At 36.6% G+C, this 26450-nt stretch overlaps 1 protein-coding gene across 1 annotated transcript in view; it reads right to left on the minus strand.

The window, feature by feature from the left end:
- Positions 1 to 26450, minus strand: part of GPC5 (glypican 5) — an 807080-nt gene that overhangs the window by 347476 nt on the left and 433154 nt on the right. Inside the window, exon 6 of the mRNA XM_019471856.1 lies at positions 25342 to 25504. Coding sequence (XP_019327401.1) covers positions 25342 to 25504 — 163 coding nt within the window. The remainder of the gene's footprint in view (positions 1 to 25341; positions 25505 to 26450) is intronic.

Raw genomic sequence — 26450 nt, forward strand, 5'->3', positions numbered from 1 at the left:
TTACCCAGAGAGGTGGTGGATGCCCCATCCCTGGAAACATTCAAGGTGAGGTTGGACGGAGCTCTCTGAGCAACGCTCTAGTTGAAGCTGTCCCTGCCCACGGCAGGGGGGCTGGACTGGATGACCTTTAGAGGTCCCTTCCAACTCAAACTGTTCTATGATTCTATGATTCTATCCCTATGGTCAGTTGGGGTCAGATGTCTCAGCTGTACCCCCTCCCAACCTCTTGCCCACCCCCAGCCTACTTGCTGGTGGGGCAGGGTAAGAATCAGGAAGGCCTTGACACTGTGCAAGCACTGCTCAGCAATAGCTAAAACATGGGTGTGCTATCAACATTGTTTTGGTCACAAATCCAAAACAGCACCATACATGCTACTATGAAGAAAACTAACTCTATCCCAGCCAAAACCAACAGAACAGGTAACTTCTTTTATTCTGGTCAGGGGAGAGAGATGTTAGAGGGAAATATGCAGTCTAGTTTGATCCCTCAGTAGCATAAGTATTACTAAAGTCCTTTGCCAAGACAGATAAAGATCATCAGGAACACAGCTTCTTGCATTTCAGATAGAAGATGTAATTCTTTGACCTTGGTTTGTAGCGAATTAAAAATTCCAGTGCATACATCCTTCTTCCATGAGGAGAGAAGGGGAAAACAAATGTGATGTGACAGACTATTAGTCATGTTGCTTAAAGTAACCAGTGACCCTGTGGTGATAACCATGATAGAGACCTTTGTAGAAGAGAAAATCATAGCAAGTTCTCCTTTCAATAATCAGCTAGTAGAACAGTATTCTCTTCTATCTATTTTTAGCATCAGTTTCCTCTTATATAGCTTCTTCAGTCACTGTGCGTTCTTAGATGATCAATACTAATCCACATAATTTTTACAGTACAGAAAAAGCAACTCTCATTTTCTGTCTTTGACTGCCTTCCCTTATAAAATACATTCCTGTTCAGTGTGGGTCTATTTCACTTAAAAAAACAAGGCATTTTCTTATTTTTATTACAAGGCATCATACCAATTTTTTCTGTGTCTTTAACTAAGCTATATAAAGCAAAGATAAAGATGTACGTAGCTAGTCAGTGTATGCTATTGTATATATGCTGCAAAAACACTACTATAAATTGGACATGTTTCAATGTAAGGAATAAAATAATTCCAATAAATACTCACAGTTTATTCAATTAACTCTTTAGTAGTTTAGTTATTTATATCTTTATTGAGCCTCATTATTAAAGAATGAAAACCTCGTCATTGGAATGAATTTAGCAGAGAAATCAATATTTGATATTAAATGTGCTAAAAAAATTCATTTAGTTGCTTTTTATACAAATAAGTGTACTTAAACCAAACAAGCTAACTATGTTCATTCTCCGTACTACATGGCTCACAGCCAAATACTCTACTAATAAAAGAAAAATACAAGAACTGGTCATCTTTACAAAAACAGAGTCAGGCCTTTTGACTGATTTTTCTCTCTTCATTGTCTCAAAAAAATATGAAAAAAAGGAGCAGCAATCCATCTGCTATTTCTTCAGTTCTTGAACTCTTGGCAGAAACCTGTTATTTTGTTTATACAGATTAAGAGAAGGAAGAGAGCAGATGTGTGTGTGTTCTATAGTCACTGAATTCATCGATATGATCAATACAACTTAACTTTTTAAACCAATATTTACTGAAGCTGGAGATTGTCTCTTTGGCTTAGGAATGGGGCTTGTTGTCCATATATGAATGCATGGTATTACCACAGCATGTAATATCCCCTTCCTCCTTTCTCGCCCTTCCTCTCACTCATTGTAGAAGAAAGCTTGGAATGGGAATAAATACAGTAAGGGTTATGACAAGGACTATGTTTCTCTATGATCCCAAAGTCTGAAATCTCTTGAAAGGATTAGAGTAGCTAAAGTTGTGTCAGCTGTCTCAATTTATCACAGTTTCTGGATATTTGCTGCCCTGTTAAAGGCAGAGCTCCATGAGTCATGGGATTACATGACAATGTCCTTTAATACATTTTTAGCATTGCTTATAGTTGTGGAGAAAATTTGGAAAATTTTACAGCTTAAAACAATAAAAGTGGAATAAAAAGAAACAAAATGCATTAAATTACTCAGGAGGAAATTCAAACCTATCAGAAATTTGATTTTGAGCTGCTAATTTTTGCAATGGATATTCAGTGAAACCTTGTTAAAGCAGCATGAGGGACTCCTTGTTCAAAACACAACAGCAGTGAGATTATATGTCTAAAGCAAAGGAGCACTAGTAGCTGGCTTCAGATAGATGCGTGAAACTGAAACCTGTGCTAAGAACAGTCAAAGAGGGCAGTAGGGAAGCAAAGGATATGGTGAGAAAAACCACTGCTAATACACTCCAGAAAAAGAGCCGAGGGATAGAGTACTTTTAAAACAGACGTTCTGAATTATGAACAAAACAAACAAGCAAATCTGCTATTTACTTCTTACTATACTCAAGAAAACAAAAACAAGTACTTCCATTAATCAAAAAAAATCAGTTGATTTCAGTATCAGTTTATCTTCCTTGTGAAAATGAACTAACACAAACCTGAAGACTCACTAAACACTTAGGTCACAGTGAGAAATGAAGCACAGATGATATAATGAAAATTGACATGTCCAAGATTGCAAGACAAATTTTCCAGTTTTCCACAGTAAGAAAAAAACAAAAGATTCACATTACAAGCAAGAACAGATAACTGGAGAAAACTTTTTTTTTCATATTTTAATATGAGAATAGCCATTCTTAATACCGAGGATCATATGACCTACTAATTGCTAAATCTGCTAGTATACTAAATATACTATTCAATCATTTCATTGATATTTACAATTTTTAATCTTGCTTTAGTTAATTCCTGGATTACAAAGACTGGATACAATCTAAGTACATGCTAACAGGACACCTTTCAATGAAAAGAAAAATTCCAAGGAAAAAGACATTCTCGGTGAAATTGAACCCTTTGTAAACCAATAGTCCAAAAAAATGAGGAGTAACACAGTCTGAGGAAATAATATAGTTCCCTACATAATGCCACCACACACAACCTTAATAAAATATGCTATATGCCCCTTTGTCTTTGTAGGATTCTTATACTAATGTGTTGAAAGACTCTTCTTCAGAGAGTATAATATGCTAATACTTCAGTAGGCATCCTGTACATAAACTACTGGTTTAGTTGTAAAATGTCTCACTATTGCGGCTATTGTGAATTAAAAGGATGAAAAAAAGAATGTGCTGAAAAACTATGCATTTTTATTACCCTTTGCCTTTGGGAACTGTGATTAGATTGATGTAATAATTTGTTTAAAATCGGAACACTTGGAAGTTAAATGATAATGCAATGATAATCTGCTTCCTATTTCCCACATCTATATTACCTTTCATGAGGTAATAGGTATACACTGGAATAAGAAACAAAAAAGGCTTGATAAAATAAGACAATTTTTTTTCTTTTATAATTTTAGCGACCTTAACCTCACCACTTTAGTCATTAGTTGTTCTACTTTCAATCTCAGTTTTGACTTCTTTTTTTTCCCAGTGACCTGTAAACATTATCAAAATCAAAATATGTGAGGAGACACTCCCACTCAAACTGCACAATGAACTAAAAGTACATGCATGTTCTCTTTCTTTCTGCTTTGTATCTCTGTTGTAATTTAATAAAACATTAGTAAAATGTAGATAATTTCATAAAAAGGAATATTCAGGAGTGGTCCATCAAAGTGTTTAATTACTTCCAACATTTTCTCACAATATTTACTAGTGCTGTTTTCCAAAATGAGAAGACTGAGAAATGGGCACAGCTGTGACTAAACGCTTCATCACGAATGATTTTGGACCCCTTATACTTTTTTATAGATAAACATAAAGATGAAACCAATGCAGTAAAAGCAGAAATAAGCAGTATAACATTGCAAAATTGATGTGCACAGTGACATAATATTCACTGGCCATATCACTTGCCCAACCTATGAGTCATCAAAAAATTCTCTATTGCATACTAAATGCCTCAGCCACACAGTACTCTGACTCATAACTACCTAATATTTGGCGCTTCTGAATAATACATGGGTCACTGAACACCAGTAAACATGGAACCCATGGGCTATGGGTTAGAAATTGTGTTAGGTGTTTGCTAGTATCAAAATTAATTTTTGGGGTTCTAGTTTATTTCCAAATATACCTTTATTCACAGACATTTTTAGTTCTATATAAGGTAGATATATTTTGAATAAATCCTATTTTCCAGATAAAATTGTCGTAGCTACTGGTAAGAAGACCCTATGTTTGAAACAGATGGGCTACAAGATTTATTTACGTTACCTTCTTTGCCAAAATGCAAAGAAGTTTTGTGCATCAAAAAAATGCTGCTGGTGCATTTAAGCCGTAATTTTGCCTTTTAATTATATAAATATAAGTTAAGAATGTAAGTGTATTTTATAGCCTTAACTTTAGGGTATGTACTTAGTATTCACAAAACCAAAAGACGCAAAGATGAGATGCTACGGTGAAGTAATGAAAAAAGAGTTACCATGATAGTAAGCAAAACAAAAAGTCTCAATGTGTAATTACTATATTACATTTTTATGGTGAGTCTAGTAAGAAGGCTAAGGTTCAGTCCATAGGACTGCCATCATGTAAGACCATTTGCTATTATTAGACCAATTTTCTAAATGTATTCAAGTCATTTGACTGTTCCAGCAAAAACATTTGATATAAGAATATTTAATCAAAATTATAATAGGCAGATAATATGTGAATTGTAGTTGTGTCTCATAGTAATCAACTGTTCAATATTCTGTCACTTGATTAAATATCCTTTCTGGTTCCTCCCTACATACTCCTTCACTAATTTGAAAGAAAGGACAGAGTAATCGGCTAGTGTTTCACGAAGATAGCTAAGAAGGCATAAATTTCAGTGGTGTAAAAGGCATCACCAATTTCCCCACCACCTGGTTGTGCTCAATGTGCCTTTCAAAACCATGGCACAGAGACCAGGCTTTTATTCCACATGGTAACTTCTGAATTCTGATGACAAATTCTGTTATTACAGCTACAGAGATGAAAGGTATTTCTAACAACGGAGCTACTAAGCATACTGAACAGGCTGAATAGATGTGCTGGATGTGGAAACTTGACTAGTGGACGAAGGGAAGGCAGTGGACATGGGGTTTATTGGATTTTAGCAAAGCTTTTGGTACTGTCTGTCACAGTATCTTTGTGGATAAAACATCCAGCATACAGCTAGACATGCACACAATATGATGGGTGAACAACTGGCTGAAGGGTCGGGCTCAAAGTGTTGTAGTAAATGGGGTAACACCTGGCTGGCGGCCAGTCACTAGTGGTGTTCCACAGGGCTCAATTTTAGGGCCAGTTCTCTTCAATGTTTTTGCCAATGACCTGGACACAGGAGTTGAGTGCATACTAAGTAAGTCTGCTGATGATGCTAAATTAGGAGGAGCCACTGAGTACCTTGAGGGTAGAGAGGCCTCACAGAGAGATTCTGATAGAATAAAGTGCTGGGCAATCACCAAACGTATGAAATTTAACAAGGACAAATGCCAGATTCTGCACCTGGGATGGTGTATTCCTGGATGGTCATATAGATTCAGGGACAAGAGGCTGGAGTGCAGCCCTGAAGAAAGGGATCTGGGAATTTTGGTTGATGGTAAGCTGAGGGTAGAGAGGCCTCACAGAGAGATTCTGATAGAATAAAGTGCTGGGCAATCACCAAACGTATGAAATTTAACAAGGACAAATGCCAGATTCTGCACCTGGGATGGTGTATTCCTGGATGGTCATATAGATTCAGGGACAAGAGGCTGGAGTGCAGCCCTGAAGAAAGGGATCTGGGAATTTTGGTTGATGGTAAGCTCAATATGAGTCCACAATATGCCCTGGCAGCCAAAAGGGCCAACTGTATCCTGGGGTGCATTAAGCGCAGTATAGCTAACCAGTCTAAAGAAGTGATTGTCCCACTGTACTCAGCATTGATGCAGCCTCACCTCAAGTACTGTGTGCAGTTTTGGGCTCCAGAATATAAGAAGGATATAAAAATATTTGAATGTGTCCAAAGGAAGACAACAAAGATAGTGAAAGGACTAGAGGGTATGACTTAGTGGGTGGTGGTGTTGGGTCAACGGTTGGACTCGATGATCTTAGAGGTCTTTTCCAACCTCAATGATTCTATGATTCTATGACTTATGAGGAACGGCTGAGGATATGAGGATACTAGATTTGTTCAGCTTAGAGAAGAGGAGACAGAAGGGTGACCTCATTGCTGCCTACAACTTCCTCATGAGGGGGAGCAGAGAGCGAGGTGCTCATCTCTCCTTTCTCGTGTCCAGTGACAGGACTCAAGGGAAGAGCTTAAAACTGCATCAGAGGAAGTTCAGCTTGGGTACTAGGAAAAAGCTCTTCACTGAGAGGGTGTTCAAGCACTGGAACAAGCTCCCTAGGGAAATGGTCATGGCCTCATCTTAGATGTATGGTTTAACTTTTAGGTTGCCCTGTGTGGAGTCAGGAGTTGGTCTCGATGATCTTCATGGGTCCCTTCCAATTTAGGATATTCTATGATTCTATGACTGACTGAAAAACCCTTCCTCTTTCCCCTAATCTCACACATAGTTAGGTTGGGCCTGCTTCTGATCAGGCAGAAGTATCATAAACTCTAAACATTAGCTGATAAACCTCCTTGACCTCAAGACATGAAGTCTGTGTGTAATAACTGAAAAAAATTTTTTTTTCACTGATACTGCATGGCATAGAATTTGCATTGTACATTGCTTGTGATTAATAATTTTTTTTCCACATTTCATAGCAGAAAACCCTGCACAGCTTAAATTTCAAGAATGCATTCTGGTTGTCTGTTTCGTAACACTCATATTTGACAGTGCATTGCAGTGTCCCACTGGAAAGCATACTTGCACACACACTTTGAATATATTTGCTTGCTTTCTTATGTAGACACCACCCTATCTCTGAGGACAAACAATTAATAGAGAGCTTGTTCAAAGGAAGTGCTTTTAAAATGCTTCCTCCTATTGTATTTCTTTATAGATTATCAATTTGAGCTTTTTTGACCATCAGTGGGGCTCCACAGTAACCTTCCTCCCTCTTCTCCCCTGTCACCAGCAAGTAGCATATCTGTCAAGAGGTAAAATGTTCAAATTGTTCCTAAAGATAAAATAAAATAAAATAAAGTAAAGCATCTTTTTAAATAGAACTTTTGGGGAAGTATTTTTTGGCTCCCGTGTTTCTCCATTGCCTGGGGAAAAGCCTAGTTTCTAAAGCTAGTGATGGACTGCTCACTACCAGCATTTTTTTAAAGAGAAAGAAAGGCAAATAAAAGAACCATGACACTGCAGTAAGTAGATGATATCAAACCTGTCTGCAATTAACTAGATGTAGAAGAAAATGAAATAGTAACCTAAGGAGACTATTTTTTTAAAGTGTTTTATACAGTATATTTAACAGTGGGGAAATCCTTTCTAAAAACCCTTTGGAGAAAGAACATGTACTCATATTGATGTTTGTTACAGTGTTGTAGCACATAAATATCCAAGCTGGCAAATACTGTACTAAGATTTCAGTTAATGAAATTATGCCATAAAATGGCTATTTCCTTTAATTCCCAATATCTAGATGCTTTTATTTCTTTTTTGTAAAAATAAAAAAATATTGCAGAATCTCATTCTCTTACAAAATTAAGACCCCGCACTTTTAGGACACTCATATTAATACCTGCTTAGAAGCAATCAATCAGATGCTGTACCTGATAATATTCATACCCTTCTCCCCTGTCATCAGTCTTTGCTGTTTGTCAGCGAGTGCTACAGTGGCATCTTCTGGCATACAGAAGAATTAATTGCCTTCTTGCTGTGAAAGAACATTGCTATTAAAAGGGTAAGTTAAGAAACAAGCTTAAAGAACTGAAATAAAAAGCACCTGCTGTTCTTCAATTGTTCTGTTCAGACCAATCGAAGCAGTAATGAATGATGAGAAATTAAAATCTAGTTCTTTGGTAAGTGGCCATTTGGGCATGAGAGTTTATGTGTGAAGCAACTGCTTCTAGGGCTATTAGTATCCTAAATAATGACTTATAATTGTATCAGTTGACATAAGATGATGAATGGTAGTTAATTAGAAAAAGGAGGAGCAATAAAAAAGGAGGAGAAAAGGCAATAGATAAGACTGACTAGAAGAGAAAAAAAATCTGATTATTCTCTTTTTGAATCCATCTCTCTAAACATTTTCTTCTACGTTTTGTGACTTACATTTCATAGAAATTGCTGCACAGTAAAATAAATTAATGTTTATGCATCTGGGGATAATGAGAGTTGTCCATGAACTGAATATTGTATTTGATATTTTACTAGAAAACTACTTCATAACTTCATAAAAATGTTACTGAGTTCACAGATTTTATCACAATCTCTTTAATTATATATTATATTTTCCTTTTTTATGATATATTCTATGACACTATACATCACACATCTTGCTCAGTGCATTCAAAGAAGTGAATCTTGAGAAGCAGAAGCAGCAACTTTCTCAGTCCACTGACAAGAGCCTTAAAGTGCCATCACTGGCAGTTCAGTCCTGGGCCATTGTCGCTCAGCACAGGTCATGAGAAGTTACCATTTATTACTAGCATCTACAATTTTTCCCTTTTCTGTGGAAGTTGTTAACAAAGGTGTCAATCACAGGACCATGTTTCACAGTGTGAAGCTACTGGGATTTTGGTAGTTGGAGACTGTTTCAAAAGAACTAGTCCTGAATCTCTGAAAAATACTTGGCATCGGAATGGGAGCAGCTGAAGTCCTGACTGTACATAAGCAGATCTACAAGTAAAATGCTTGCTCTGATTTTTGCTTTTAAAAACCTGATCAGATTAAAAGTAAATTAAAATAAGAATTCATGGAGCAATACACTTGTTAACTTAGTGCAGACAGAGCTGTAAACAACCTCACGGTTTTTGCCATCTGACAGGCCAAACCTTCCAAATTTTGCCCTTTCTGTAGTGTGATATAGCAGTAGACTCACAGTTGAGCCCATAGGGCTGTCCAGAGCCCTGGCTCATGACCAAGGCTGGATTAAGCAGCAAGTGATTAAGCTGAGCTGATTACTTCCTCAGCCTGTCCACTTGGCCCCACTTCCAAAAGTGATTCCCCCTTGACAAGGAGAGAGGAGTCCCCTGTGGTACTTGACACACCAGTGCCCAGTGTGCTATTGCACTGGGTTCATGTGTCCAGGTGCTGGCAGTGGAGGGCTGCAGGGGCGGCCTCTGTGAGGAGAGGCCTGGGCTGCCTCGTGCTGGATACAGTTAGTTCCAGTTGGATCCAGTGGACCCACCACAGGACACAGATGAGTCCCATCAATCAAGATGGTGGTGCGTCGGGGAAAATGTATTTAAGAAAGGGAAAAATGCTGCCAGGGGGCGGGGGGGGGGGGCGGGGAGGGAAGCTGCTCCCTCTATCAGAGGCCACCAAAGTGAGAGAAGAAGGAGAGGGAGGAGGAACCTCAGGCGCTGGAGCAGAAACTCACCTGCGGCCCATGCAGAGCACCATACTGGAGCTGATAACCACACTGCAGCCTGTGGAGAACCCCATGCTGGAGCAGGTGGATGTGCCCTGAAGGAAGGGCATTTTCTTCCCTGCTCCAGCATGGTTCCTCTCCATAGGCTGCAGTCCTTCAGGATAAGACTGCTCCAGCATGGGCTTCTCTCCACAGGGAAGAAAATATGAGGAGGAAGGAGCAGCAGAGAGGAAGTGTTATGAACTGACTGCAACCCCCATTCCCTGTCACCCCTGCACCACTCAGTGGCAGGAGGAGGTAAAGGCACTGGGAATGAAGCAGTGAAGTTGAATGAAAAAGGGCAGGTGATGGGGGGAAGGTGTTTTTAGTTTTGCGTTTGTTTCTTACCATCCTACTCTATTCTAACTGACAAGAAATTAAATTAATTTTCCCCAAGTTGAGTCTTTTTTCACTCGCAATGGTAATTGGCAAGTGACCTCCCTGTCTTTATCTTGACACATAATTTTTTTCATCTTATCATATTTTTTAATAATTTCTTCAGGAGGAGGAGTGAGAGAGCAGCTGGGTGGGTATCTGGCAACTAGCCAAATCAACCCATCACACCTATATTAACATATAGCAGAAGCACATTCAGTTTGCCTTAACGTGTTGGTCTCTAAACAGTTATGGTGTGGTTCAACTCTACTGGCTAGAGGAGATACAGCTCCAGAGGATGGGCAAGGTGGGCAGCAAAGGCCACCTTCTCAGCTAAATCAATTTGCAAACAATAATCAGTGCTCTTAGTTTGCCTATATTTAAGATGTGTCTACATGTCTTACGTGTCTAAGTCTTGGAACTACCAGAGATTAGTACATTGTAAACTGGAAACCTATTCAAGTTCCTTATTATCTTCATTTAAATATATGAACACGCATGTTTAATTATTGAATATAAAATCCCTGATGTGCACTTTTAACTAGCCAACATTTAACAAACAATAAATGTTTTAATAAATCTCAAGTACTTCTGCAAGTCACAATGTATGATCAATATTTTTGTAAATAACTAGCTTTTGCTGAACAATTTGATTAGGAAACCTTCACCTTAATAGTTCCTTCTTTTTTTTTGCTAATGACTGAATTTATTTATGTAAGGTATCAACACAATATACACTAAGTGATTATTTTGCAGCTATTTAGCTCATACGTAACTTCTTCCTTTAAGAACAACTGTCACATTTGGATTGTGCTTCCTGGTATTTCAGAAATAGTATTTTTTAACAGCCAGCTGTCTCCACTCTAACAACTGACATATTTTCCAAATGTCACTGTTGCAATCCATAAGACTCTCTTAAGGGTGTTATGCTTTCTATATCACTATCACCTGTGCAAGTGTCCCGAACTGTGTTCCTCACATCCTAAAGCTGGTCACAGGATCCACCCTTTGGCCTTGGAGCTGGAGTCTTACACATGTCAGCATTTCTATTTAAGCCTATAAATGTCAAAAAAAAAAAAAAAGAAAAATGGTGGAACAGACACAATAAAGGTAGTGAGCAAGGACATTTCTGCCTATTTCTCATATATCCTTCTCTATTCAGACTTGTTCTCATTCGGACATCTCAATCAGACTTTTTCTTCAAAACATTCCTTTCTTTGGGACTAGTTTCTTATTCTTAGGTATTTTATTTCAGTCTACCACCTTTTGTCAAGGTTACATTTGATCCTCCAGGTTGGGTCTCAGAGACCTTTTTGCCCTGAATTAAAATGTCATTGATTGACTCATGTCCATAATACTTAGGGCATTATTGATAATAAAATAAAAACAAGGGGTCCGTGCCCTTCCCAGAAGCCTGGCATACCTTTCCATATGATCTGTCCATGCTCACAACATTCATAACAAGCCCAAATTGTATGTCTGAATGAGAAATGTACCAGCTACTCAGGGGGCCCTTAATTTAACCTTGTGTTATAAAAGCAGTTACCTGGGGATGACTGCATGCAACACATACTTGAGAAAGGAAGCCAAATGGGAGAAAAGATCCGTGTTTCAGAGACCTAATGGATTTGACATAAAAAATACTAGTGACTATATGGTGCCACAAAGGATGCCTTTGATGAAGTCTGTGTCTACTGAGCTGTGGCATAACCCTCTGTTTCTGCAACTGGGTAAATCACAAGGAAGCAGGAGATTTTCCCTTCCTTAAGCATGTCTACTGGCCCTGAGCAGAATCTGCTTAATGGGGCTCCAAGTAAGAAAAATGACTCATGTTTAGCATGTCTAATCTCACAGCTACTGGCCAACATCTGGCAGAGAGTTGTCCTAGTTAGCCAACCTTTGAAAACACAGAGGGTGGAATTTATCTCCAGATTCACTTATCTAAATACAAGTATCTACAACACAAGGTTTAGTGTGAGCTAGCTCCTGCAATAGTCACTGGAAACGCAGTTCATACAGTCAAAAGAAACTAGTGAGCACATACTGAAACAGACTCCTGAAATAATCTGCTAAAATGACAGCATGTCTAGGCAACTGAGTCCCACCCCTAGATTAGGTGTCTGATCTAGAGGGGAATCCTTCCAAGAGCATCAGGGCACAAAGAATACTTTCTCCCTTGCACTATCTTTTCCATGCATTTCTTCCTAGAAAGTAAATAAACAGTACTTGTGCCTATTAGCAGACTAATTCTGGAAAAGAGGCATCACATTCGTAGGCCAGATTGGAATTATAGGGATGTCTAACCACTTCCCTTTAGAAGAACAGAAGAAAAGGGAAACCCAGTTGCTGTCTTGTGGATACATTGCTTCACAGAATACAGATCATAACTGAGTATTTTAGAATAGATTCACCCTTCTTTGGGAAACTTTTTCTGATCTTTTTTTTTATATTCACACACGTTTTGCAGATTTTAAGAACTAGATCTTGCATAGTCACAGCTCCAGTAAAGATTATTTCTAGGAAAAAAACCCCTAAGTTTCTGTAACAAACAGAAATTATTTGATTCTCTTTTATTTAAAAGTTAAAAAATCGTCTGAACATAATTACCGAGAAGCAGATTATTCAAGGCATTGGAGTTATAACCGTTAATAGTGGAAGACACAAATAAGAAATTAATCTAATTTAAGTCTCTGCACAGGTTGCAAAGGGAACTCTCAGGAGATCACACACTTTGATTTTTTTAAAGAATATAATAAAGACTGGAGACACATGACAGGCAGAGGAACTACCTTTGATTATAAACTACTTTGAGTATACAGAAGTGTGACATTTATCATGGTTACAATCTGTTTAAAAAATAGATTGAAAGATAGAGGACTGATGTGATTCACAATTTTGAAAAGAAGCAGATTCTTTCATAAGCAGATTAAAAGACTGGTTTACAGTTCCTTTTTAATTCAGTGAATCATTCCTTTTTCATATAAGGGTCATGAGAGTTTTGGTTTGTTGTAGTTTTAACATTTATTTTTCTGTGTTCCAAATCCGAAAAGAGAAACAGATTAAACAGATACCAAGACAGTTTAATAACCAAACATACCATGGGATTCAGTCATTCCCACATCCTTTTGCACCAGTAATAATTTTCTCCATCATAGATGATGGAAAAATTCAATGATTTTTTCTCCTAGCAAATGAGGCTTTTCAGAGAACGTGAATTCCATTTTACAGGCCTTATTGGCTGTATATGCAAGTAGCCCCTCTATTTTATGTTGTAACAAATCATTAGTGATCTCGTCAATAAGACTGTAAAGTACATTGAAAAATATTTAAGCCTTACCTAAAAATAAGCAAAATGAAATCAAAACCAGAGCAAAAGCAAAAGAACCCAACTTAGGGAAGGACTTTAACTAACTTTAGATATCTGTACTTGAGCTACTGAAGCTTGAGTCCTTTTACAGTCAGTTGAGAGAAATAAGGATTGTAGGGCACAATTCTTCTCATCCTAACAGAGGTACTTAATATATGCCTAGTGAAATGTGCCCTCGCATGTTTATTCATTTCCAGTGACACATGTTTATTTGTTTCCAGTGACTAGAAAAGAAACCTGAATTTATTAGTTCAAGCACAGATGTTTACATTATAAATGGCTAACATGAAGAAAAATCCTGTCCCTGTATCTATTGTTATTAAAGTAAAATTACATTCTGAGGAAAATAAAGAAATGAACAGTTGTGTATAGCTGTCTTCCAACATTCTTGTTTTGATTTTGGGTGGTGAAAATGTAAGGGGTTTACTGTAACATTAAAGTAGCTAACCTGATCACTTTAGGGAATAGTTATTAGAATATGATAATCTTTTCAAACTGCATAGAGGTTATCTTTTTATTTTCTTTCCCTCAAAGTAATAAGAAGACTCAATTTCTACCAAAAAACCCTCTTTTAAAAAAAAAAAAAAATTCTTTGAGGCTTTATGTCAGTAGAATAGAAATACACTGGAAGAATAAAGGAGTCATCAGAAGTGGATAATAAAAGCTACCATAGACAGCATGAGAAATGTGACATCAACCATGGGATGCTGCTCTTTTTTTTTTTTCCCTTCCAAATAAAATTCTATTAAAATACGGAGTAAAAATACAGAGCAAGCCACATTCCCAAAGCAAATATTCAGATCTTTGCAAATTTTGTCTCCAATCCCTGCCTCTCCAAAACATGAACAAGAGTTTAAAGATCAATTAACTTGTGGCAGACTTTAAAGGTAAAATTCAAAGTTGTGAGTTAAATAAAGATCTCTTCGAGATAATAAAATCACACGGGGCCAACTAGAGACAAAAGTTACTCTTCAGAAGGTCCATTTTTCAAAAATATCTTGACTTTTGGATGCTTATCTGAAGCAAAAACTCATAGTTTTTTGAGGATTAGACATCACCACTTAGAGAAAGGGATTAATTTAAACACAATTGCTTGAAAATAACATATTTTTGTGGGAGAGCTCATGCTCATTTTTATTTTGTATAAAGGAAAACAATATAAATCCTCATCCACTGCATTCCTGGAAGAACTTGATAGAACAGTAAAGGTGGTTTGGATACAGTGATCATCTCAAAAGTTATAAAAAGAATCTTCTTTTCAGATCCCAAATACATTATTATTATAAAACACAATTTAAACAACACATTAAAAATAATAAGAAATATTGATTCATTGAAATATAATCAATGAATAATTAGAAATATAATTATAATATTACACATTAGTTCAATGAAGTAATACATGCAATAAAAGGCTCAAATTTTCTGGTAACTTCAGAATTAGTGATATTATAAGGTAATTCCTGTTAAAATAGAAATAGAACTTTATAACTCCTACTAAAGTCATTATGTGGTCTCTCTGGAAAATACAAGTTCCTGTGAAGTCAGGGAATTGATGCCCACTGACTTCAGAAAGAACTTGGTCATAACTCATTTAAAATGTAACATGCATTAGCCTTATTATATTCCAATTAACCAGACTTTGCATAAACAAGCAGTATAGTTTGACTTGTTTTTGCATAACTCAGATGCACATGCAAAAATAAATGCTATGTAACTTAATCTAGAGTAGATTTTAATGTTTTGTATGAAAAAAATGCATAAAGGTGCACTTCTTTTTTTAAGAGTTGGACACAATATCTTCTTTTCTTTTAATGGAATTTTCAAAGTTCTTATCTGTTAATGGGATGAAATATAAACCTTTTTAAAGTTGTTTTAGGACAACAAAGACCTAAATTCAAGTCACACATTAGTGAAATGGTTGTTCTGTTTTTCCCCCATATGCTAACTGAATGACTTTAACCACAGCTTTAGAGACTTAGCCTGATTATTATCTCCCCCTAGTTTTTCCTACTCTACCCAAACAACTAAAGAGTCTTTGGACCAGAGAGAGACAGACTTATAATAGGTAAAGATAGGAGTCAACGTACTTGGGCATAATCTGCTGCTTTTTGAAGGACTAACCTTAACCAATTTTCTGCTGGCTCATTTGAGGGGATGGGATTAGTAAATCACACAGCTTTGATGATATCGCATAACATATTGATAATGTTCTCATAGGCTAATATTAATTAGAAGGCTAGGGGTATCCCACCCTTCCTTCTCACAGGAAGACTGTCATAATCTGAGCTCTTCTCTCTTTCCCTTGTCTTTTGGGGAACTGAAAATCTTTTGAAAATAAAGATTTATTTTAATCAGTGAGTTCCTGTGGAAAATTTACATTTCAATAAATCAGTATTTTCTTTCAGCAAGAAGATACATTTTATCAACACGTATGAAGTTCAAAGATTTTTCTATATGCATGATCAAGTGTTGGCATAGAAATATGTAATGATGTAAGTTATTGAAGCATAAACAAAGCCACAGTGATACACAAGTTCCAATGATTTCCACAAAAAAAAAAAATCACTATGGACTCCTATGCATAGACCTTCACCAGCCTCTGAAGTTTGCACAGATAAAGTTGTTGGATGTATAATGACATGAAGCAGTGAGAAAAAAACCAAAGCAATTCCATTTGAAATGCCGTGTAAAAACTGAGAAAAGTTACAAGACAACTTCCGTGTATCTTATTTTGCAAAAAGGTGTGACTTGCATATTCATACTATGCATTGGAAAAAACAAATTATGACATTTTAATTTTCAGTTGTTTCCTATTTAAAGAGTATCAACTCTCTTTTTTGAACACAATCTTCTGTCAGGAGTCAACATTTGTACTTCTTGAGTGATGAATTTAACCTGAATAATGGATTAAAGCTGTACTGTCAGGTTGGATCGTTAATTCAAAAACAAATAAGGGGAAGGTTTACATAAAATTTCCTGAGGAAATTCACACAGAGGCAGAAATAAAGTCAGCTAATATAAAATTTTGTACTTTTCAACAGTGCATTGTCTGGTATTAACATGTTACACTCAACAGGAAGATTGTTATGACAGAGCCTACCACAAACAAAAAGAAACACAGTTACTCTTCAAAGGTTTTAAGTTATCAAAAAGCATTTAATGAGCGTTCTCACTGGACTAAAACACAGCACATCAGAGCACTGTAATTATTACAAATGACCTGCATTAATAACATGAGGTCATATTTTGATGGGAATTACCTTATAATAATACAGCTAATTCATAGAATCATAGAATCATTAAGGTTGGAAAAGACCTCTAAGATCATCGAGTCCAACCGTCAACCCAACACCACCATGCCCACTAAGCCATGTCCCTAAGTGCCTCATCTACTCGTCTTTTAAATACCTCCAGGGATGGGGACTCAACCACTTCCCTGGGCAGCCTCTTCCAATGTTTCACCACTCTTTCAGTAAAGAAATTTTTCCTCACGTCCAATCTAAACCTCCCCTGGCACAACTTGAGGCCATTTCCTCTTGTCCTATCGCTTGTTACTTGGGAGAAGAGACCAACACCCACCTTGCTACAACCTCCTTTCAGGTAGTTGTAGAGAGCGATGAGGTCTCCCCTCAGCCTCCTTTTCTCCAGGCTAAACAACCCCAGTTCCCTCAGCCGCTCCTCATAAGGCTTGTTCTCCAGACCCCTCACCAGCCTCGTTGCCCTTAATTCTGAAGTTACCAGAAAATTGGAGCCTCTTACTGCATGTATTATTTATTTGAACCAATGTATAAATATTCACACTCACAGTTACCAGTAAAGAAACAAATTTTCCAGCAAAGTATCAATGTATATTGCTTTCTCATTCATTCTTTTATATTTCCTGAGGAAAAGGAATAAGATAATAGATGGTATAGCTACTTGTGTGGATATAGAATGGACTAAATGCTTTCTTATTTCCACAGCAGTAGAAGGAAAGTAGCTAGTGCCGCTCTTACAAAAGTGTTAGTGTATACCACCTGCCTGTGGAACAAAATCCGACTTATTACTTCTGAGTTTTTAGCAACTTTCCAAAAAAACCTCCTGCCTACTGCCTTATGCCTCCTGAACTTGAGCACAGAGGATGTAGTCCAGTATGTCCTTTTCTGATCTGGATTCTCCAGTGAAGATTACAGCTCTTCAGGAGCTCCTTTTTGGAATAATCAGAGAAATACAGAATATGGTATTGTGTGGTCAAAGTGTGACGCAGGTTGTGTATCACCTGAACTACCTTTAAACTAATTGGTTATACATAGGAATAAAGTTGGCATCCTGGAGGAGATAGTCACAGTCACTATGTGGTACTGGGGTAATAAAAGGACAATTTATCAGCCTGGAGAATACTGGGCCTCTAATTAACAGGGCAGGAAGGAAAGCTCACTCATCTCTGTGGATTCATTCACTTCCTTCTAACTTTTCCTTCTCCCCAGCAGGGGTATCCTTCAAGCTGTTTCCTTGGATAGAGAGGGGAAAATAACCCAAATTCTTCTGATTGGTCTTCCAGATATGTAGACACTTTTGAGCTGCTTGAACCAACAAGTTACATACTGTTTGAAGAAATAATACGCCATTTGCTTGTTTCACCTAAATTTAGGCCAAAAAGCACAGAAGCAATCACAGAGGACCAGAAAGCCAACTACAGATACAGTCCTTGCTCAAACAGACCTGACAGTGAATAATATGTCAGGTCTCCTACTGCGGACTATAAAACTAATTCTGAATGGTACTCCTATGAAACGGGGGCAGGGGGGGAAAACCCCTTCTGTGTGAAAGCATGTTTTTGCCTGGATTTCGTGCAGAAGTCACAGCGGGTGCTACAGTGGAGCAAGGCACTCTCTTCTCACATTTCAAAATGGGGTGGATTGTTCTGTAAGATCCCTCATTTCCTGCTCCTCCTCCAGAATCATCTTGCAGACATGTTCTCTCAAAGACAAACCACCAACTATAGACAGAATTGTGAGATGGGGAACGCACACGGTCTATTTCTGGAGAATTTTGTAAGGTTAAAAAAAGTTTGCATTCAATTCCATTAAAATAGATCAAGCACCATCATTAAATGTCAGTTCTTCTAGCTAAACAAGAAATGGTTAATCCATTCCACAAAACATGGTATAAAATCTGAGTATAAAAGCAAGTGATAAAAGTTAGTGTAATATTTAGACCAAGTTTGGGGTTCACAGCAAGAACTTTTTTTTTATTATTCTTTTTTAATAGAATTGAGATGTTCTGAACTGAGTGAACATATAAACAGTGAAGTCATGTTGTCCTTCCAAAGACACCTGAATAAGAACACTTCACATTAACAATGGGGGATTAGGAAGAATACTGTTGTGTGTAAACAAAATAAAACCTGAAATCCTACTCAGCCATAAGGGATCTCTTCCTTTATTGAGGTAATACAGAATGCAGATGAGGGTTTAAAACAATATAACAGATGGCAAACATCATAACAGAGATTTTATTGCTTTCATTATCTGGAGCGTTCCACCAGTATTCTTAAGTCTTTGAATCCTGAGACACTCACAGATAGCAGAAATCTGATGAGAAGCCCTTCACATCACTTCCACGATGGTTTGGACCCCAATGCTTTACTTTTGGAGCTGAGGATGGTGAATGGTGTACAAATAGTAGAAGAGGTTGCCCAGAGCACACAGGAACAGATTAACTGTGTTACCTGATACCATGCTGACAATTTATAAGGCTGAAAGTGTAACTTTCAGAGTTGTCTACTTATTAGTCTTTGTCTTCTTTGTTTAATTAGACAATAAATGTTTAAGGAAAGGGGCTGTGAACTGTGCAAGAAACTCTAGTTTTGGACCATATTTCTATTACTTTAATATGATTTACTTTCTGAGACAAAGATAGTGGCCTTCCACTACACTGTGATAAAGGTGTACTCAAAGACACTGGTCAATAACAAGCTTATTGTTAAATAGCTGTGGTAGAAGCATTGAAATATTTTGATGTAAAGCAGCAGATCCAGACTGGACTTTTCAAATACAAAACCCTAAAAAATACTTTGGGGGAATATCAGGTCATGAAAGGAATTATTGTTCATTAGAATGTTTAATCTATTTTATTTGTATACATACATTTTTAAGTTTGCTTCCTAATGAGTTAAAATAGAGATTAAGACCATTTTAAGATTAAATGGTATAAATTTTTTAAGATGTTTAAAAGTAATCCAGGGGCTCTTCATTTAGCATTTGGCAGTCTGTGTGGTTGTATATCACTTCCACTTCAGACCGTGAATCCTCATTCTTCATATTCAACTCCTTCAGTGAATCTATCTCAATCTAGTCTTGTGATAATTCATTTAAGTCCTATGTGCCTAATGGCAGATGTTTTTTTATAATAAACACAGTTCAAGATGAATGCAGTCATTTTGTCACATTTGCCTTTGCTGCCTAAAACAGTTTTTTCCTCTTCTTGTGTCCCAGTCAAGTACTTTAAATGAACATTGAAATCATGTGAAATCAGTGAACTCATAAGTTATAGCGTAGCTAAGATTTGTACTCAGACTAGTTATTTTGTTTAGTGAACAGTTAAATGTTTGATTCCAGCACATCTAGGGCGGGAATGGCTGATGAACCAACCGAGAGAAGCAGCTGTACAAATGAGCGATGCCATGGTCACTGTTGCTATTGAACTTTCTTCCAATTCCACCTGTTCACACGAATTGGTATTACTGAGTCGGTATTACTCTTCTTATTCTAATTTAGGAAAAGGTGGTGCCCTGCCCTGTGTAGGCCTGCCAGTGGTGAGAAGCAAGATGGAAAAGCCTCTACAGAATTTGCACATTTACAGGTATAGCAGTTAGTGACGTTTGCTCTCCTTGAATTAGGGAGGCTAAATGAAGTTTCACACATGTGCCAGCTTTAAATAGCTTTGGTCACAGAAGATGCCATCAGAATAAGATTTAAAAAAAAATGAAAAAAACAACTATACTGAAGTGGGTGAAGGAGCAGAAAAAGGAGAAAAGATGTTTGAGACTTGAGGATGCAGTATAACATCAGATAAGAGACACAGACTGGTTTATTTGAATAATAGTACCTTCTTTTTATATAGACATCACAACATAAAGCCTTTTCCAAGTTATTTTCCTTCTATTGCATAGTGTGAACAAGAAAATAATAATCTACAAATTAAGTAGTCCTAGAAATAAAACATTTTGCAGACTTTTTTCCTCAGACAGGATGAATATCAGGTGAGATAAAAAAATCAAGTAAGTGAGAGACAAGGTTTGGCTGTACCTTAAGCTCAAAGACACCCTTGATATTTCTACTTATGACAGCCCTGAATTAGGAGGTCTCTGGCTGTAGTAAAGAAACACCTGTGCTGCATGTTAAAATAAGAAAAGAAAGACAAAGCAGTGGTGGAGCACTTTTCAGAAAATTAGTGGCCTTGTTAAAAGTCTCATGAGAATTTTGATAGATGGTATTGAGTACCTCAGAGGAGTGATATCAGGATTAACCCTTCTTCACAGAGCTATTTGAAAACAGATTCAAATCAATATATAGGTGATAAGTATTTGTTGTTATTACCTCTTGCATTCTGCCCCGTTTTTTGAGGAGGTAATTAACTGTGACACATGAAATAGTCCTGTGAGAGCTCCTGGGTTAGAGTAGAATAAAACTAGCAGATGAAGTGTCAAGAGTTTATACTACTGTTTATTTTATACATTTAAAGTACACTATCCTTTCTAGTACCATTCCTTCAAATAACTGCACCAATTTGCTATATTTTAAAGGTACTTATGAAGAGCGAAGCAGTCAGCACAACTGTAGGGCTTTGAAACATTGAATGTAATGTAAGGATTAACTGTTTGATATGAAAACCAGAATTTTTCAAAATACAACATAATTTAAGCACTAGTGTACTGCTAGGGCCATCACTTCTGAGTCATAAATACCAAATCTCTTCATTGGCCTTCCCAAGCCTAAAGTCTGTCACCACACATTTGTCAGTCTTCAAGACTAAGTGAAAACAATTCTTACATCTGTAACACTGAGTGTAGAAATAAGTCATCTTTGACTTCAGAGGCTATGCATTCACATAAAATTGGTAGAGGTTTATCTTGGTGGAAACATATCTTCTCCCTTCCCCTCTGTTCCTCCCAAGTCTAAGAATCATACACATGTTCAGAAAGCAATGACATGGCCCCAGAAAAGGTAGATGTGTCTTCATACTTCTTATTTTTATACAAAGCAAGGTACTTAAAAGGGCTACTTCTGTATCATACATTATCAGCTTATTTAGATTATGGATTTGTTGCAGACAAGATCATTTCCTTGGTGAAAATGTCTGGAACAGCTAACAAAAAGAAGCCCGGGCTTCTGCTAGGACCTCCAGACTCTATTATAATACAAAATAGTTAGTAATCTGCCTTTCTTTCCTGGCTGATTATGAGAGAACACAAAGCTGCCCAGAAGTAAAAAGTTTCTCGGGTGATGAAAAAATAATACTATCTGTATATCTCCATGTATCAAAAGAGTATAAGGTAAAGTGAATTACTCATGTGCATAATTAATACAGTTAAAACATGTATGTTACTAAACTCCATAAATTATCTGTTTTCACACATTTTAATGTGACACATTAAAAAGAAATACTTATGAAATAACTTATCTGTTGTATAAGTCATAATTCTTTTTTGAGCTTCAAAAGTCATAAATGCATTATGAAGTCCTAAAATAATGCTTATCTATGACAAGAAAGTAAGTATCATTTTTCCGGAGTTTATTAAAACTTCTTGAAAGTTTTTTAGTTAACTGTTTTTTTTTATCTTTTACTTAAAAGTTCTTCTTAGACAGAATGACCGTAACAAGAGTATGTGTTTGAAACTAACATGAAAAGTTGACTTCATATTCACACATTCAAACTCTTCGGTGCTTCAGTTCAATCCTGGTGTCATTCGTGCCTTTTACATATCTACTGTCACCCATTTATCAATATAGCTGGAAGACTAAGTCTCTGTAGTATAGAGAAAGAGGAGTATGACCCACATTTATGTTTTCTTTGCCTCACCTTATTTCTGTCTTCTGTCTTTATGGTTTTCTTACTGGTTTTCACAAATTGAAAGTTAACAACAATGAAATACTAGGCCACTGATATTTCTGACGTGTGCAGTTTTTCTTCTGCTATGATTCCTAAGTTCCTATGTGGGCATTGGCCAACTCAGTCCATTGTGTCTCTACCTGTCCAGTTCTACTGCAGCTGAGGTTTCTTTTTCAGTTTAAAAATGTCGTCATGTTACACTGATTGATAAGCTCGTGTTTTATAATGCATGGAAGCAGCACGTAACAGTGGAAAACCTGAACAATGATCTGTAATATACCAGAAGAAACAAAGTAAAATTGTACAGAGGTACAGCAATTCTTGAGCTTGACTTCTGACTAAGATTACAAGCATTTGCAGATTAGAAGCTTATGACGGGTTTGATTTGAACAAATCTAACTTTTTGATCTTGTTCACAATCCAAGTGTGGGTGATTTCCTTTTTATATCAGTTTACTTAGGACTACAAATATAAATTTCTATATAACAAATCAAGTTTGGTTGGTCTTCCATGACATATATGATAAAATACAAACCATATCTAAATACAGAAGAGTACTCAGACATTTCTGGCTATTTGTATGCAACTAAAAAAAAATTGGGATGCACAAAAAAGCACTAGAACTAACAAGTTAACAATGAGGATCAAACATACTGTAGTCAACCTCTAGGTTTACCTGAAGTTCAGTCATGCTTTTCAAAGATCAATAAGCAATATCACCAGAGTAAATCTAGCTTTTCAGTTTAAAAACAAGGAATTCAGGATCTGACTTAGCTTGAAATTGATACCAGTCACCAGAAGCTGAGAAAATTTCACCAGCTTAAATCGTGATGGTGTTTATCTTTTTTTAGTTCTATTTCCTCATGTAAAATCATAAATCTTGAGAAGATAATTTTGTTTGCTTACCAAAATATATTTATTTTACTTTTTTCACTTTCAATTTCACTTTTAATTCCTAAAGTCCTACTCATATATCACAATGATGCAAAATAAGTATTATTCAAGCTGTTTCATTTATCTTAAATATACACTTCAGTGATTTCTGGAAAAAAAAAAAAATCTGATGTATATTGTAACGAAATTCTTACTAATTGCAATGTTTTAACAGTTCTATTAGACAGAAAGTCCATGTCAGTAAGCATGTGTGATACTCCAGAACAAAGCAGTGTTGTCTAGGACTCTTTCTGGTATACATTCAAGACACCTTTTAAGGTGCATTCCAACTATTAAATGCATGCCAGCATAAATCCATAAAATCACAACAGCTCATCAAAGGTACTCAAGATACATGCACAAGTCATAATATTGAACAGTATGGACTCAGATTTTTGTTAAGTAATAGCTTAGAAAATGTTCAAATTAAATAGCATTACATGCAAACTTCAGTATGCCTAATATATAGTTTATAATTTTAGAGATTTATAATACATGTAGTATGAAGAGAATATGAAGGCTAATTATATTTTTGACATTTTGAAAATATTACAATAAATATATCAATATGAAGAAAATTCTAATGCAGTAGAAGATGGTGAAAGAAAATTTACTATTCTTGCAATTCTTTTGTCATTTAATACTTGCTTAATAACCCTAGTCATATTCTAAGACTATTTTACAGTCTTTCCATATCATAGAGTGTCATTATCAAATAGATATAATATATCCAATATTCCAAAGCACATCTGTTTTTAAATATTTGATCTCTAACTTCTTTTTTCAAAGTTAAAACTTCAAAGGCACTCACAGGAAGTAAGTGTCCAAATCTTTTTGCAGGTCTCTTAAAATCTCATCTAAATAAGCTATAGCAGGACTTGAAAATGTATAGACTAGGTATCAGTGCAACAACATCTTAGGCTAAATCCAAACTGACCTGCTAAGGCATGCCCCAAGATGCTCAGAGTCTCATTTCTCCAGTTGTTCAAATCGGAATTGGGCAAGCATACACTACAGCTTCTCTATGGCCACATTTCTAAGTTGATTTTTCACTGTCAAGTCAAGAAGGTCCTGGGGTTATTACCTAAGCTTGGAAACTTGGAGTACACTCAAATTCAGTAAACATAGATAAATTCAGGGATTGACACCAACCTTGACTTTTTATCTATTAGTATTGAATTTTTCAATGAAAATACAGAAAAATGAAAAAAAAATGCACAATGCAGAAAAAAAAGGCAAGGAAAAAAAAAAGCAAAATGCAGAAATGCAATTTTGATGATACCAGGCATCAATTCCCATCATCTCTGCCTATATTTCTAGACTGGGAAGAGAAGTAAGAGATGTAGAATAACAACCTGATTCAGAGAAGTAGTTAACTTACTTGCGCTTCAATCCAATTGCTCATGCTCACAGTTCCATGACACTGGAGTGCACAAACATGATTTTTTGAAGAAAATTGTTACAAATGTGGTTCAGAAAAGAAAAAAAAACCCCAAACCACAAAACCCAAAACAGTAAGAAAAGCAGAAAGAAGTGTAAGAAGTGATAACGGCATTGATGTTGAGTGGGCTACAGTACATTGGTTCCAATAATGCTCCATGAAATCCAACTAAACCTTATATATTCCCATAGTTCCATGAAAAATTAGAACAATTTCTCTCCTTAACTGACAAACGCTTTATGTTTAAGTAGTAATTCACAGGGACAGGTCATTGTAACACCTTTTATTTGACTAAAACACTGTGTTGAGATCAGTCTACATTATGCCAAATATGTATTAACGTGTGTTATGATGAAACTGATACTCATATTCATACCATGCTCATATAATTGGAGTCCTATTCCTGTAAATCTTGGAAACATTATACAGACAACTTTTCCACCCCTTTTCCAAGACAATTCAGTGGTATTTCTTAGTGGAAAGTATGCCAATTCACTATTTAAATGGATGAAGGAAACAGAATCATGGACTTACAGTCTGTAATTTTCAGGACTCTTTTGACTTCTCCACTTCCTGATCCTCCGCAACCATCTTCATCATCACAATCTCCACTGATTTGTTCATCTACACCTCCACCACTGCCTGTTTGTCGGAGATCCCATTTATCATATTTAGGAAATGATTTGCCTTGCAACAGCTGAAAACAAGATACAGTATGCAAGTTAGCAGTACAGATGGAGAACTTCAGTGAGTACCCAAAATTTCATCTATGCCTCTCTAGTAATTATTTTATTTAAAAAGAAAACTCCAGGATCTACAGAATGAGAATTCTGATTTTTTTTTTTTCCCCCCTGGCTTACAGACAGATTTGAGAGAGTGGTATCTGGAGATGTATACTTCTTTTTCAATTTAAAAAAAAAAAAAGTCTGTGTCTTCATTGCTAGATAAAAAAAGATCAGGCACCAATTCCTGGCCCATGTCCTCACTCCTTCAGGCTAATCCCCTTTAGAGCAGACAGACAGCATCCATGCTACATAGCAACTAGCCCTGGATCTTTTCAAGACCCATGCGGTGTCCACATAGCCTTAGGATACAGTTATTATTTTGTGTGGATTTTTCAGTTTGAAATATCTGGACTAGTATGAGAACTGTGCTGCAGCTCTGTATTGGTGAATCCAAAATGTACGTTGTGTGCTCTGGGTGTGTCACACAAGCATCTGGTAGAAGCTGAAGGAAAATATGTGTTGGGACAAATATCAAATGCCTGACCAGGGAGCAGCAGATCAAGCTAGTACAGTTTGAGCCAGTGCCAGCCTGGAGAGAACTCTTTCCCAAATCACATCCAGGCATTGTTTTGGGAGAACTAGTAAGGGTGACCTAAAAAACCCAAAAGGATAGCTGATACTGGGCTAAGCAGTGTAGGTGGTTTGGGTCCAGTACACAAGCTTGTTCTCTGGCTCCTTTTTATTTATCACTATAGAAATGGCCAATGATGCCAGCATGGTCTACAAGACAATGGGTAGAGATCTCAAAGTTTAACTCATTTCTCCGTTCTGTTGAGCAGAGCAGAGCAAGCACCAGAATAATGTTAATCTCTCTCATTTATCAAATGTACAAATGCTATCATCTAGCTTTTTAAATAC

The sequence above is a fragment of the Aptenodytes forsteri genome, unplaced genomic scaffold (genome assembly GCF_000699145.1).
Source record: "Aptenodytes forsteri isolate BGI_AS27 unplaced genomic scaffold, ASM69914v1 Scaffold32, whole genome shotgun sequence".
Taxonomy (NCBI): domain Eukaryota; kingdom Metazoa; phylum Chordata; class Aves; order Sphenisciformes; family Spheniscidae; genus Aptenodytes; species Aptenodytes forsteri.